The sequence below is a fragment of the Pan paniscus genome, chromosome 16 (genome assembly GCF_029289425.2).
Source record: "Pan paniscus chromosome 16, NHGRI_mPanPan1-v2.0_pri, whole genome shotgun sequence".
Lineage (NCBI taxonomy): Eukaryota > Metazoa > Chordata > Mammalia > Primates > Hominidae > Pan > Pan paniscus.
Genome location: NC_073265.2, coordinates 70,565,019 through 70,580,831, shown reverse-complemented (window position 1 = coordinate 70,580,831; position 15,813 = coordinate 70,565,019). Strand labels below are relative to the sequence as shown.

The 15,813-nt window shown below is 48.3% G+C and overlaps 1 protein-coding gene across 11 annotated transcripts in view; it reads right to left on the bottom strand.

Annotated features, from left to right (window-relative positions):
* Positions 1–15,813, bottom strand: part of IL16 (interleukin 16) — a 147,494-nt gene that overhangs the window by 616 nt on the left and 131,065 nt on the right. For 7 of the 11 annotated variants that reach the window (XM_063596883.1, XM_063596880.1, XM_063596882.1 and 4 more), the window contains 6 exons: positions 11,712–11,862; positions 8,314–9,409; positions 6,947–7,115; positions 4,820–4,921; positions 2,306–2,564; positions 1,927–2,052 (listed from right to left, as the gene is read on the bottom strand). In XM_063596883.1, the coding sequence (XP_063452953.1) occupies positions 1,927–2,052; positions 2,306–2,564; positions 4,820–4,921; positions 6,947–7,115; positions 8,314–9,409; positions 11,712–11,862 (1,903 nt within the window). Of the gene's footprint in view, positions 1–1,926; positions 2,053–2,305; positions 2,565–4,819; positions 4,922–6,946; positions 7,116–8,313; positions 9,410–11,711; positions 11,863–13,273; positions 13,454–15,813 lie in introns of those variants that run through there. The other 4 variants (XM_063596881.1, XM_055098585.2, XM_024925683.4 and 1 more) reach the window with 2 other exon arrangements.

The window sequence follows — 15,813 nt, the reverse complement described above, 5'->3', positions numbered from 1 at the left end:
TGTTGGCGGTTCTAAAATGAGGCATCTCTTAAGATGGTGACTCAGAGGTTAGGGCACCAGGCTCCAGCTCTCCATGGCCTTTGGAAAGGGATAGCCCATGCTGTCCCCAGGGGAGGGAAATATCAGGCAGCTCCACGCCTTAGCCTGCCTGGAGCACCGTCCATAGTTCATAGAGGACTCTGGGGAACTGAGTCCTGCCCAGACCCTGCTTTGGACACTGACCCAATATCCTACTCCCTTCACATTTGTTCTCCGCATGTGGTGAGGACATCAGCATTGGGTGGTATGGGAAGAGAGCTAGTGAGATTTTTGTGCAACAATATTTACAGGGATCTTGCCTCTGGCACGAAGTCCTCTGTGTCCACATAAAAAAGGAAACAACCATATATGGCCCCCACTATTTCAAAGCTGCATGTGAAAACAATGCTATTTTACTGTTTATATTAAAAGAAAATTTCCCATCCATTTGACACAGTGATCTTCACAAATCCTGAATAAGAGTAGAAGATAATACTAATGATAGTAATGAAAATATAGCTAAAGTGTATTGGGCAATTATTTTAACAGGCGTTGTGCTAATGTTTTGCATTTATGACAGTAATCCTATGAGGGATGTATTATTTGTGTTTCCTTTTAACAGCTAAGGAAACCAAGAACTCAAGTAACTGGCCCAGAGCTTCACAGCTGCTAGTGGTGGGCCCTGGGCTGGAACCCAGACTTTCTGGCTCCAGAATCTGCATCTCTCCTTCCACCATCACCCTGCAGCTGGCAGTCTCATCCTAAACATTTAAGCAAATGGGTCCATGGTGGTGAAGTGACTTGTCTAAGATCATGCTACCAAGGTCATGTGGCAGAACTAACACTGGAATCTAGTCCTCTTGACATTGAACCCAATGCTCCTTCCAAATTGACCTTCAAAAATTAGAAATATCTTTCCCAGAACTGGGGTTAACATGGATTCTGGGGGGAATGCCATGTAAGCCTCACTCTACCTTCTGGGTTTCTGCAGCCACAGCAGAACTTCCTCTAACGAAACCAGTCGGCAGCAGGAGCTCATAGTGGGTGAGGGACAGAGCTAAGAGTCCCTTTGGGTCTCAGTCCTAAGAGCCCTCAGACACACATCTGTACCTCTTTACCTCCTTTTATGGATGAAGAGCCTCAGGCCCAGAAGGGAAGGGTGACTCAGCACATTACAGGCAGAGCTGGGACTAGAACCTGGCCCACCTGCCTCCCTGTCCAGTACTCCTCTCTCTACAACCCCTTGCTCTGTGGCTTGGAGACCTCCAATTTGAGGAACACCAAAGAATCAGGGATGGTTTTACATGGTAGCCACAGTCATTCATGATTTTCACAGGGAAATCCAAGTGACCCCCATATCAGACTGGTTTGTACTCCAATCCCTGATGAACAAAATATCAACATTTTAAATAAAGGCAGGAGCTGACGTGTCCAGGACTAGGGTAAGGCAAATGAGGCCAAGTGTGCAGTACAAAGTCAGACTCTGTCTTGATTTAAACTTTGATATTTTGTCCAACATGTTTTTTTAAAATTAATTTTAAAAAACACGCTGCATTAAAATAGTATCGATGTGAGTTACTGAGTATTTTGGCACCCCTTTAAAATTCTGCCCCACAGGCCAGTGCCTCACTGCCCCACTCTAGAGTCCTGGCCCTGCCAACCCAAACCAAGCCCAGGACTTAGGTATTTTTGAAGACCCATCAAAACAGAGGGGGGTTGAGGGGATGTCTGAGCAAAGGAGAAAAAGTAGAAAAAGCAGAATTGAGCCCTAAAAAGACCAGCATGCCTATGAAGAGGACATGGAGTTGTGGGAAACAACATAGCCCAGAAAGTGCCCAGAAGCCTTTTGGGGGCTTGGCCACATGCCCACAACTGGAGAGCACGCAAAGAACCAGACACACTCCACACCTTTGAAAATCCTGTTAATGGTGAGAGGCTTGTCTCCGTGTAGGGAGCCCTTCCCTCCTTCCAGGCTGAAGCCCAGCCCTGCAGACATCTTCTCCAGTGTCACCGTGCAGACTGTGGCCTCTGCTGCTGAGAAAAACACAAGGTCTCAGTTAGGGATCCTCTCCTCTCCCAGGCCACAGATGCCCTGGGCTTCAAGTGAGCCCGGGGTGATACAGCCCCCGTGTTTGCACACAGGCACATGTAAACACGTCTCAGGCAGTGTACTAGGCAGCCACACATTCTTGGGGTCCCAAATTACTGAGTAGCCCCATCAGGTCTGGCCTCAAATGGCCAAAGAGGATGTGGCCCATGTGGCTTCCACTGAGTTGGGAGAACTTACTAGATTCTACAGAAACATCACTGGCCGCAGAGGCTGAGGCTGCAGAGTCAGTGGAGGAGTTGAGGTCGGGCATGGCCTCTGGAGTCAGCTTCCTTGTGACAATCACAGCTTGCCTGGGCTCTCGAGCTTGGCGGAGGATGGCCAAGGCATCATTGTGCGTGGTCCCCTTGAGAGACTTGCCATTGATGGAAAGAACCTCATTGCCCTTCTGAATAGTCCCTTCCTGGGAGGCCAGCCCATTTGGAAACACTCTGTGAACCTGAGCAAACCAAAGGAAGTCAGGACCAGAAATCACACAAGTCCAGTCCACATACTTGCTGGAGGAGGATTGAACCGGTTAGTCAATGCTAGAGGATTTTTAGGCCAACAAAGATTAAAGATAATTGTGTCCTAGATTGGAGCTGCTGGCACAGAGGGCAGTATTCCCTCCTTCTCCATCCAGAGCAGAGATCACCAGCAGTAATGACCAGGTAAGCCCTCAGAATCCATCCCAACACAACGTCCTATAGTGTACCACCACAGTTCTAGTTGGGATTCCATATAAAATCTTTTGCTTCACCTGCCCTAGGTCAGAAGTCCCCAGAGTAGTTTTCTCAAGGCACTGATTCTATGGCATATTCACGGGTATTGTGTAAGAAAAAGGCTTTTCCTATTATTTTTTAAAAAATAGAGACAGGGTCTCCCAGTGTTGCCCAGGATGGTCTCAAACTCCTGGGCTCAAGCAGTCCTCTCACCTTGGCCCCGCACAGTGTTGGAATTACAGGTATGAGCCACCACACCCGGCCAAGAAAAATTTTTTAAAATCAAAGAAACTTGAGGAATACTGGGTGAAACAAAAGCTCTGACATTGTCTACTTTTAAAAAGCAAAAGGCATTAGAGGGTCTACAATGCAAATTTGCATGGCAGCAGATTTCTAAGCAAAAGGCATTTAGAGGGTCTACGATGCAAATCTGCATGGCAGATTTCTAAGTATTGGCAGGGTATTATGGGGATTCCCAAAGTGTTTCAACAAAGAATTCTTTTCTCATAGAGAAATTCTCGGTCTCATTTGGCAGAATGCATTTTGAGAAACACTCTCCTAGGCAGTCTAGACATTTTTATAGCTCCTCCCCTAGAAATTCTGACTCTTTACCTCCAATCACCTCTTGGTCCCCTTTCTGCAAGATATGTGGGATAAACAAACACACAAAAATATCTCATGTCTCTGCCTCAGCCTCTTTAATGAGGTCCGTTATAATTAAGAGGACTGAGTGATAGCATGCATGGAAACCACTAAAATGTGGTACCTGTAGTTTTGCTTTTGTGATAGGAGCAAAGCTCTTTGCTTCTCTAAATTGTTTTGGTGTTAGAAAAATTCTGTTACGGTTAGAATCCCCAGGCTGTAACATCCAAGCATGAAGCAGAACCTCTCCTCTGAGCCTCAGGTTCCTCAATGCTAGAGGATTTTTAGGCCAACGAAGATTAAAGTTAATTAAAGGAGGAACCTCAGGTTCCTCCTCTATAAAAGAAGCATAAATGCCACCAATTTATCAATCCAAAGTGTGGGTAGGATGAATTTAGACAACAGGTCAGTGAGTGCTCAGCATGGCCGTGGATGGTGCTCTACGTTAGTTCCCTTTTAATCATCTGGAAAGGAAGAGAAATGCTCAAACACAGAAGGAGAAAGAAGCTTTTGTGCATGTGCTCAGCCAACATGTGCGCCTTCCTCCTAGTTTCCTGTTGTCTGCAGTGTCTCAAGGGTGACTGGCCAGATGACGTGGACAGAAGTTGCTACTCATGGACAGAGAAAAATACCCAAAGTGCCATTCCCACAGGCAAGCTCTCTTTCCTCCTCTTCAAGTAGAAACTAAACTACACGGTCAGGAATCTTTTTGTAATACTCAGCTGCACTCAGTGAGAGAAATAGAGACTTACCGGTTTTAAGTGTTTTTTATGTGATAGAGAACTTATCAAGAAATCAAGGAAGTCACCACTGACATGATTGACTCTGAAGTGACACGCAGGAACATGCCAGATTGCCACTGCAAGGGGGTGTGGTATGTTGAATGCTGGCTGATGCTGTGAACTGGAGGATTTGTTTTCAGTTGGGCATGGAAATTCAAATGAGCCCAGCACAGCCTACACAAAGGATACCCTGAGACAACACAGCCCTGGGATGATAGCAATGCACTCGGCTTTAGAGAGAGAGCAGCCACAGCATGGCTCCACAAAACTGGCAGAACCAGAAACCATCTGGGTCAGGTACAGGTGACCTGAAGGCAGCAGCCAATGCTGATCAGATTGGATGAGCCAGAATAATGGGACCCACAGGAAAAGATGCCCATGGCCAGGCCTGCTACCCTCTCCACGCAGCCCCAGGCTCTGGGATGTGCTGAGTGGACAGGACCTGCCCAGTGGCCTAGTGTCATGCATTCTTCATTTCCCCAGCACAGGGCCCCTTCCTGGCAAGTGTGTCCCCCTCCCCCAGAACCATTGCCTCTGGCTGTGACATGCCCCTTCACTTGGCCACTCACCGTAATCACCTTGTTTTCTAGATCTGCTCCTCCTGCCAAGCTGAACCCAAGACCAGCACCTTCCTCCTTGTGTAAGATGGTGACATGGATGCTGTCTAATTGCTGCAGGAGGAAATACATACATTCAAAAACACTTTACTTCAAGAGGATGAACAATTTAACATCAGACTGACATCAGACTGATTTGTTATCTCAAACCCCAGCTTGGCCAGCCTCCAAGTTACATCACCTCCTCAAACCTCAGTTTCCTCATCTGTAAAGAATGGACTCTTCAGGAGTCATGGGAAGCTTAGAAGAAAAAAAAAATGTATGTAAAACAGCAAGCATAATTATTTTCCTCTCTCATTCACCCTGTCCACAGCCGGGCAGGGGGAGTGCCATGAAGTCAGCCAGAAATCAGCATATTGGACAGTGTGAGATGAAGTCAGGTTGTAGGACTTCAGGTAAAACAAAACAAAAAAAACAACAAAAAACAAAACAGGGGTCAGTGCTGTTCTGCAGGAATTGGTTGCTCCTTCTTCCCTTCTACTCCATGGGTCACAGCTGCAGCACTAAGGAAGCCCAGCTAACATCTTGCCCCAATGCACAGTGTGCAAGTGTGACACACACACACACACACACATTACTACGGTACTTCCTAGCCTAGACGGGGACTCCCATGGAGCCAGGACACAGTCAGAGACTCCTATTCCAGTCTAGAGCAGGGGTCTCAAACTCAGATGCCTGTAGGAGTCAGGCAGGTCCCTAAAATGAGCCAAATGGGCAGATGTGAGTGACAGGAACTGCAGAGCGCCAACGAGTACATCTGCTCAAAGGGTCAGCTCTACGTAGGCATACAGAGCTAGCGCTACCAGATCACTTCCCTAAAGTCCAGGTTTCAATTCAGGTTTTATCATATATAGAATTCAATATTTTTTTCATCACCACGCAGACCAAATGAAGTACACCTACAGGTTCCTGGGGCACCTGTTTGTACCTTGGCACTAAGGAGTAAACTTATGTCAAAGAATTCACTTGCTCAGCGTCACTAGAGCACCTGACTCGCAGCTGTCCCTATGATCCTAAGACTTGGAGCCCCTAAGACCCAAAGGCATGGAAGGATGAATGTACCTCACTGCACCCTCACCTCCAAGCCCCAACACTAGCCCAACTCTCTCAACTTTGACCCAAGTATCAGGTTACTTGCCTTGTAGAAGGCTCTTCTCATGTTAGAAAGCAAATACTCTCCCCAGAGCAGCTCAGGCAGGATGGCTCTTTGTGTTTTACACGCTCTGCCTCTGTTATTTCATTTGCACTGAGTAAGATCCTGGGGGATGATGGTCCCAGGTGACAAGTGAAAGCCACAGCGAAAGAATCTCAGCACAGCAGCACCTTGGGCTTATCAGACTCACCTACACTCTTGATGTGGAAATTGCAGCTATGAGGCCTCCTTGTATGGAAAACGAGAACCTCCTTATCCTCTCATCCTAGCCTGGATCATTCTAGTGCCAAAAGCCTGTGGAGGCCTGGGGCAGCACCTAGAGGGTGCAGGACCCATGAGCCTGAGCTCATTTGACTGCTGGCCCCAGCTCAGCCTGGCCACTTCCTCCCCACACCCCTTTGGGTCATGCTCAGAAAACATATGGGAAGTGAGACTTTCAGAATGACTTGACTGAAGCGTGGGGGACTTGTGAGCCCTGGGATCAGCCACCTCTCCATGCACAGTGGAAATAATGAAAGCTCCAGGTGAGAGCTCTTGTAACCCACATTGTTTACAATGGACAGCATCCCACAACAGACACATGCCAGGACAGCAGCACATGGAATGTGGAAACAGCACTGAACTTGAACTTGGAGATAGAAAGCCCAGGTTCTGTAACCTTGATTGAGCCTTACCTTTCTCATTTATAAAATGACAAAAGAAGATGCAAGAAGTCAATCTACTGAAAGTGGTTCACAAGCTAAAAGGCTCTCTTCAAATGGAAGGTCTTACTGTGGTCAAGTGCTACAGTGTCCCACCATCACAGGACGCAACCTGGGTCTGATGTGAGCAGGCTACTCAAGCTACTTCCCCTCTGGCCCAACTAAGGTGGCCGCACAGCCATAATAAGCCATTGGTTACTGCAGATGCTCACAAAGGAAACCTACCTTTAATGTTGCTTCATCCAGAACCTTCACCTCCTCGATGAGTTTTTTTAATTCTTCTGAGCTCAGCAGGGAGATAACGGACTGACCAGACTGAAGGGAACTGTGGTCCCCATCATCGTCTTCCTTGGCTTCCGTGAGACCCTCTGTATATTCTCTCAGCTCTGAAAGGCTTTCATAAGGAGAAACAACACACAGTATGAACAACAATATTAAAAAGAGGTAACAGTGATTGTATAATTACTATGTCCCAGGTGTGGTGCCAAGCACTTATATGCATATTATTTGATGCAACAAATCCATGAGTAGATACTAGCATACCTTCACTCTACAGATATTTCCCAGCAGTGTAAGAATAATAAATAAAACTAATAAATGCAGAGCTACTTTGATCAGAGGGAAGACCAAGCCCCAGCCCTACAGCAGGGACCCTATGGCACGTCTGACATCCTCTCGGTTCTGCATAGAAGGTCTCATCCATCTCCTAATTTCAACTGACAAGGAATCTGAGGGTGAGCATGGAAAGAACCTGCTCATAGTCAGAATCAGTGCCTAAGCTGAGACTAGGACCCAGACATCCTAACTCCCTGACCAGGGAGTTGAACCCACGTGCAGAGTACAAGTGGATTCCATTGGGAGAGCAGTAAGAATTCCTGATGGATAATTTCCTGGCCTCATTCTGGTCTTTCTGAGTAACCGCAGGACATTTCAGATGTGCATCAACCTTCCAAATCTCCACAGGCGTACATCAGCCCTCATGAGCAATTCACCAGGGAGCCAGTCCCACCTCCTACCTCCCAGCCCTCCTGAAGCCAGATGTTGTGAAAACTCCTCCTTAATGTGAAAGGCAGAGGTGTAATACCTACAGACAGACACACACACACTCAGGCATCTGCACACACATGGAAAGAAAGAGGCAGAACAATAATCAATATATCTGAGAATTTTTTAAATTATATATAGAATTTTTTTTTTTTTTTTTTTTTTTTTTTTTTTTTTTTTTTTTTTTTTGAGACGGAGTCTCGCTCTGTCGCCCAGGCTGGAGTGCAGTGGCGCGATCTCGGCTCACTGCAAGCTCCGCCTCCCGGGTTCACGCCATTCTCCTGCCTCAGCCTCCCGAGTAGCTGGGACTACAGGCGCCCGCTACCACGCCCGGCTAATTTTTTGTATTTTTAGTAGAGACGGGGTTTCACCGTGTTAGCCAGGATGGTCTCGATCTCCTGACCTCGTGATCCACCCGCCTCGGCCTCCCAAAGTGCTGGGATTACAGGCGTGAGCCACCGCGCCCGGCCTAGAATTATTTTTAAAAATAAAGATGAGAAAGAAAAAGATGAGAAAGGTAAAGAGAAACACCGGGTGTAGAAACTCACTTGAGCGAGAACCCCGTGTCCAAGGCAGATGTTTCAGCAGAACCATTTGCAGCTGAGTCTTCGTTGGATGATGATGTTGGAGATGCCCCTTCCTTGGGGATGCAGGGAGTCTGGGCACAGGAGATAGAAGACGGAAGGCACAGCAAGGATTTCATGACAGCCGATGACACTTGGCTGCTGATAGAATAGAGTTTGCTGGTCTTTTCGTCAAGTAGCTTCGTCTCACAGGACTGGGACCTGGTCAGGGGGAAGCTCCGTGCTCGCTGGCTAGGCATCTTGAGCACTGGGCCTTGAGATTCCTCAGTCTGTGTTGACAGCAGCCTTAGGAGCGGGTCTGGGCCAGGGGGGAGAGTTTTCTGATTGGGCTGCCGCCCTGGGGGAGGGGACTCAGATACACCTGGGTCTCTGGCCTCGGAGGCTGCAGGGGACCCCGAGGACAGTACTTGCTCAGGCTGCTGGGGCACAAGAGTGGGTGCAGCCCCTCGCCCCAAGAGTCCAGAAAACCGTCCTTCCTCATGCTTCCCAAGAGGTTTTGCTGCCTCCCCAGAGGAGGGCTGGAGGCTCAGTCTCTGGGCTCCTTTGTCAGGCAGTTGAGAGGAGCCAAAGGTTTCAAAGGAGCTGATTCTCTGCCTGATGGAGGAGGAGGAGGAGGAGGCCCGGATGTGTGATCCTAGGTGCTCCCTGGAAGCACGTGCTGGCTGGGTGGACAAGGCAGGATCAGGGAGCCCTCTTGGGTCTGAAGCACGATTCCTCAAACCTTTCAAGCTTTGGCGAAACCAGGCTGGCTTGGGAGCCACAGGAGGACCTTTCTTCACAGTGCTGCTGTCTGCTGACTTGTAAACTTTGGGAGTGCCATTGGCGGTGTCCAGCTTTGGTGGGGTCCCATCTGGGTGGCCCTGTGTCCCATCTTCTTCATTCAGGCTGGCATTGGGCTGTAGAGGCATGTGGCCATGGCTCTCACTCATGATGGGGCTAAATAAGTTTTTGATGCAGTCAGAAATCCTAACCCAAGGGTCTTCGGCTGTGGTATCAAAGCTATAGTCCATCCGAGCCTGCCTCTTAAGCAGTGGGTGTTTTATCGGGGACGTTTGGGTCACTACAGTGCAGAAACAAGGCCAAAGCTGTGCATTACATCATACAGTGACTTTTCTTCCTAAATTCTAGTTTCCAAGCTGAATAGCAAGAAGGATTCAAGAGGAGGAGATTAGCAGAAGTGGGGGACACCCAGGTGGGTGAACTCCAGGTGCTATTACCTGACTGAGCTGCCAACAGGCAGGAGTGAAGAACCAGAAGTAGGAGTTAATCTCACAGTATCCTAGTGTTTTAGGCCTGGAAGGGTGCTCAGAGAATATCTGGGCTGACCTCTGGCATATTACATTTCAAGAAGGGTAAGGGGCCATCTGATGGCAGTGCTCAGGTGAGACCCTGTGTCTCCTGACTCTTGAAGTTCATGTCCTTTCTACTGCACTAAGGAGCCTCCAAGATACCATGTTAAATGCGTAAAAGCCAAAGCAGTTCTCTTGCCGTTTAAACTTTTAAGACAAAGGTCATGAGTTGGCAGCTGTTTGTGCTTTGACCTACCCGTGTCATTAAAAAGCAAGATGCCTGTGCACAGCTTCTGATGGGACCACTTCGGCTTCCCACAGCTCTTCACGCTCCCTCTCACCCAGCCAGCATTTCCCATGTATGTACCTGCCTGGCCCTGAAGCCGTGTGTTTGCTGCTCTGCCTATACACAGGTCATTGATCAGCTTGCTCTCGGCAAAGGAGTGTTTTCCCTCCCTCAAAAGCTGATGAAAAGGTTCCAGGTAGAAAGAAATCTGTGAAGTAGGATTCTCCACCTTGGCTACATACTGGAATCTGGAGGGCCCTGAAAAATACTGACGCCCACCCCTAGGTACTGACTGAAGATACCTGGGATGCAGCCTGGGTGTTGGGAATGTGATGAGCAGGGTATTGCAATGTGCAACCTGCTCTGTGCCAGCCAGGACCTCAGGCATGCTCTGGAGCACATAGGAGTCTTTCTCAGAAGCCAGCATTGAACCAGCATCATATCTGCATGGGTAGGGGAGAGTGTGTCCTGGCTCTCTTTCCCAGGGGCAGAGGGAGGCTGGCCTGTGTGCCTTGGGGGATGCTTGCTACTGGAACGCAACCCAGTTTAAGGAACTCTGATCCCTCCTGTCCCTTGTCTCAGTGCCAGGTTTCAAAAGAAGTGAATCATGGAGCATTATACCTTGATGATATCAAAGAGAAATTCTGCACAATCTAAGAGACTGGCCTTGGGCAAGTGAGCCCAGGCCTCCAGCCTGTTTCTGCATTTTTGAATGGCTTGGCTGTAAGGTGCTGTTGTGAGAATCAGGAGGCAGAGGTTCCACAGGCAAGCCCTTTGCAGATTGGAGTGACAACCTCCTGTCAGTTAAACACTGAGGTGTTTGCTTTTGCTAGTATGTTCCTCAATTAGGGTGACTAAGGGAGAGGAGCCTCCACCCACAGGGCCTCTGCTCTGGGTGAGATGTGCTAGATCTTTCCAAAATGTCCCTTAGCCCTCCAAAAGTCTTTCATGAGCTTTTCTGTAGTGTTTCTCAAACAGTCATATGTTTTATAGTCTATATGTTTATTTCCTGCCACTACTAGTTGCTCCTTGGAGGCAGGACCTGACTACCTGGTCTCATCCCTTTCTCTCTCTCCCCCCAGCATCTAGCACAGGGCCTCACGAAACCAGCATTCAATGTGTGCTTGCTGAATGCATCATATGCTTGGGGTCTGCGTGCTCTTCCACACATTGCTGATGAGTGAATCTGGGCTCATAAAGGCAAAGTAGGTTGCTCAGAATCATACTAATGACAGACAGATCCAGGATTCCCTGACTTCAAGTCCTATGCTCTCTCTAGCAAGCAAATAAATATTCAAGTCATGTCTTAGCATTGTCAGGTGTACCATGTGGACACACCCTTGCTATCCACCTCATGGAGGAGGTGACCACTGGCAGATGCTATTTATACTTTTCTGGCATTGCATTCTCTGACTCAGAAATCCTGAATGCAGCAGGACTGTTGCAACTGGAATGTTGGCACCCTAGAGGCAGCTGCCCAGGATGGCTGGGTGGGTGTGTCTTTGGACCTCTTCCAAGAGCTCCATCCTCCCAATTATCCAGAATGGCCTGCATTCCTGCTGCCACCCCCACAGCATCACCCGTCCACCCAGGAGGCTCCCCACCCTGGACAGCACCTCCACGGTGCTGCTGCCCAGCACCTGGAACCCTTGACTGTTGATCAGCCAGGTCCAGTGGTGATGTCAATGCAGAGCACTCTGATCCTCAGGCCAATTTGTGCTCTTATCTTATCCCTGCACCTTTTTTCAAAAGACCCTTCCTTTTGGAAGATCTCAATGAAAGCTTACCTGGGCTGGCTCTTCTCCACCCTGGCTCGCCCTCTGTGGAGGACTTAGTCTGTGGGCCGATACCAGGTCCTGGGCAGCCGGCAGAGGCACTAGGGCTTCTCCCTGCTGTGTCTTCCTGTGGTAGCAGCAGTGGCAGCAGCTCTCTGGCTTCCTGTGGTGTAAACAGGAAGCGAGACCATGTCAAAACGGTAGCCTCAAGCTGTGAGAAGGCGAGACACGCTTTGATTGGGACGGAAAAACGGATATTGAGCTGCTTTCAATGAGAAGTTCATCAGCAGCCATGTAAAGAGGATTCTTTTCTCCTTGGTGCTGACATGGCAGAGCCAGCACCTCCTAGACATGCACAGCATCCCTTGACTTCCAGCAACCTGGTATCCAGGTCATGGGCTCATACTGTTGACATACTTGAAGACCCTGGCTCTTTGTGATAGGAACAAAAGGCTTTGAGTGTGGAGGGACTGGCATTGCTTCAGTTACAACTGCATCCTGGTGAACTACCCACCCCAGGAGGGTATAGGGCAGCGTAGAAACAAGGCAGCAAAAAACCTGGCAGCTAGTGTTCCCTAAGGTTAGAGCACTCAGGAAAATGCTTGTCAATTGCTGTCACTTGTTAAGCACTCTTCAAATATTTAGTAAGTGTTCTGCAAAAGATGACAGATACTCAGCACCTGTGCCATTGCTCCCCTCTGTGGCACCTAGGGTGACATCCCTCAATCTGTTGCAGAATTGTTTCCACCACTGAGCCTGGATGCAGCCTTGGGGGTCCTCCCAAAACAGCCTAGGGACAAGATGAACCAGGCTCTGAATAGCTATGCAGTACTTGAAGAGTTTGGATTATCACACAGTGTGCTTAAGGTACTGTCAGGGCCCAGAGGAAACAAGAGAGACCAGTTCCATCCCAGAGGTGGAGAAGGCTTCCTAGAGAAGTGCTTTCTGTCTGCTTCATAAACAGAGTAAGAATTTTGCAGGCAGAGAGGCAGAAAAATAGTGTTCCAGAGACATAGCCCAACCAAACATAATACCCATCTGGAAAAAAAAGATTGGGAAAGCAGACATCATCAAAATGATGCCACCTGTATTTGATTGTCTGCAAGAGAAATGCTTTGCTATACTGCGGTGGCCTCCACGTCCGGTTCATTCCAGATTTGTGTAATGATGGGCCATTTGACATGGCTGCAGGCTTCCTTCCAGAGAGGAAGGAAAGAGGAAGGAACAAATGCATCCTTTGGGACTAAAAAAGAAATGGCAAATATCCATGACCTGAAATTTAAGATCTACATTGACAATAAACATTTTGGAGGAAGGAAAGGTCTACAAAAGCTAGAAATGTATTCACAGAGCATTGCCTCAGCTCGAGTTCCCTACTGTAGAACTGAGCTTTAGGAGAGCATTATGAAATATTGAGAGATCAACCAATTTCAAAGGAATCATTGAGCTTCTCAAACTAGCCCTTAAAAAAAGTAAGGCTGAGTCATGGCATTAGAAGCTCCAAATATTGGCCTGATGATCTCTAAGACTCTTGTCCACAAGAGAAATGACATGGGGATGAAATTTAATTTCACCCAGTTGGGAGCTCTGTAAGTTGACACCTGTTGACATTCATGAATTGTTAGCTCTTTTACAGGCAGCCACATGTGATACCAACTGCAGTCACTGCAGCTTTACATCTTAGAACAGCACAAATGTGTTTTGTCTTTTCATCAACACATCTAATATTGCATCCTCTTCATGGGAGACTTCAGAATTAGCCCCTGAAATAAATTTGATTTTACACAAATTTTTCTCTTACTAGTGTTTCCTGGAACCGTGCTTGGTGGATGAGGGAGGGAGAAGAGAAAGAAGGAAAGAGGGAGAGAGCGGATTCAGCATAGAGGGGAGAAAGTACGTTTTTGTTTGGTTTTTTTGTTTGTTTTCTAAGAAAGGATTCTTCGAAAATCCTGTTGTGTGTTGCAAGTTTTTTTAAGCACGGGTGAGAGTTTAGGCTGATTTTCTATAAGAGGGATGTTAGTTTTTTGTTGAAGAAAATATCCCAAAGTTCATATTGGTTGTGAGAGTTAGGTCCCCTTGAATTAGAGTAGATGGGAAAGATTTGGGGGTCATCCATAGCAGCTTGACAACAGTCTTGGGACCCTGTAGAGAAAAGACTGCAGGGAGGGAAAAGTGGGAGGGTGAGACAGTGGACACTGTGGCCACGGAAGAAAACATCCAGTGAGAAATCCCCAGGAACGGTCAAGGAAATTTTGAGAGTGACCTCAAGCAAATTGCTTCCTGTTTTCTATTGCGTGCTATGATCCTTTCTCTGTGACACCCCCCCGTTCCCAGTGCCCAATAAAAGTATGTCGTGCTGATTGCTTTTATGGAAATGTTTGTGGGAGAAGGATCTGCTGGCCACGTGGGACAGACCAGAGCAGACAGAGGAGGGCAGCTGCAGAACGGCCTTGTCTCCAGGAGATGGTGCTGTTGGGGGCAGGTACAGGAGGGAGCCCTGTATTCTGCTGAGGCACACAGGGCATGAAAGATGACCTGTGGGGAAGTTCCTTGCCTGGGCTTCCCTGAGGACACCCCAGTTCCTTCTCCAGACACCTTACTTGGGAATATTCCCTGACCCTATGTGGCTCTGCCAAGGGCATCACTGGGACAGACCTGCTGTGGCAACTGCACTCCTTTTCTGGGCCTCCAGGAGGAAGGCAAAATGACTGGCTTCTCAGCTGGCTGCTCCTGATTTGCCCTTCCGGACTCATAGGTCTCAGGCCCAAGGGAAAATGAAATATGGGCTTAAAAGAGGGGGTGGGAGAACAGATCCATCTGAGAACTCCATCATGTGTTGCTAACCAGCCACATCCTGCCAGCGCTCTGCAAAACTGCACTTCCTTTTTAGTAACCTGGCTTCCTCCTCCCTCCTTCACTTTCACCCCTCCTACTCAACATCCCGTCTCCACCACTACCCCTCCTGAAGCTTGCCAACCCTCACTGTAGATTGTTTTAGGGGATTTCCAGAGGCCCCCTCCCACCTGCCCACGGTGTGCTTAAGGGAAGGGCCAGGGCCCCTGCAGGGCCATTCCGTGATGGGGGAGGCAGCTTCTGGGTAAGGATGGGAAACTCAGCATTGCATAGTGGGTAACCGTGACCCACTAGCAATGTGAACCTGAGTGAGTTTCTCAGTTCCCTCTTTGCACAACTGGGACTCTCACCATCAGGTGGTTGTAAGATTTAATTGACACAATGTACATGAAAGTACTCAGTGTGGTTAGCCTGCGCATAAAATGGTTCTAGACACAGCAGCTGTCTGTCAGTCAGTCTGCCTTTTATGCAAGGGGTGGAAAGGAGGGCTTTAAGGGGCCTGATGGGGAAAGATCATGGCAATGAATGCTAATATGCCTGAGATGCTGTCAGGTACTTGCCTTAAGTGGTTACCTTTAATCCTCACAATAGCCCTTGGAAGGAGCCACTACATGCAGCCCCAATTAACAGATTGGTGGGGTCTCCCCAAGGATCCACGCCTAAGGAAGTGAGGAGGCAAAGATAACTGGGGAAGAAATAGGAGCCAGTTTCTCAAAATCATACCAGTCCACTCACTTAGGAAGCAGGATAAGCAGCTCTTGTCCCTCTTTAGTTGTTTTTTTGTTTGTTTGTTTTGTTTTGTTTTGAGACGGAGTCTTGCCCTGTCGCCCAGACTGGAGTGCAGTGGCACGTTCTTGGCTTACTGCAACCTCTGCCTCCCGGGTTTAAGCAATTCCCTGCCTCAGCCTCCTGCGTAGCTGGGATTACAGGCACCTGCCACCATACCCGGCTAATTTTTGTATTGTTAGTAGAGACAGGGTTTCACCATCTTGGCCAGGCTGGTCTTGAACTCCTGAGCTCATGATCCACCCGGCTCAGCCTCCCAAAGTGCTGGGATTACAGGCATGAGCCACCGTGCCAGGCCCCTTTTTAGTTATTTAAGCCACTATTCTCCCTACAAGCAGGACACTCAAAGATCCACATGCAAAGACTGAGACCCTGCAGGGGCCCTGGTATTTTTCCTTCATGGTGAGTGAAAAATGACACAAGAAAGGAACCTTAAATTCCAGTGTGTTATGTGTGGGAACCCAGATGCCAGCAA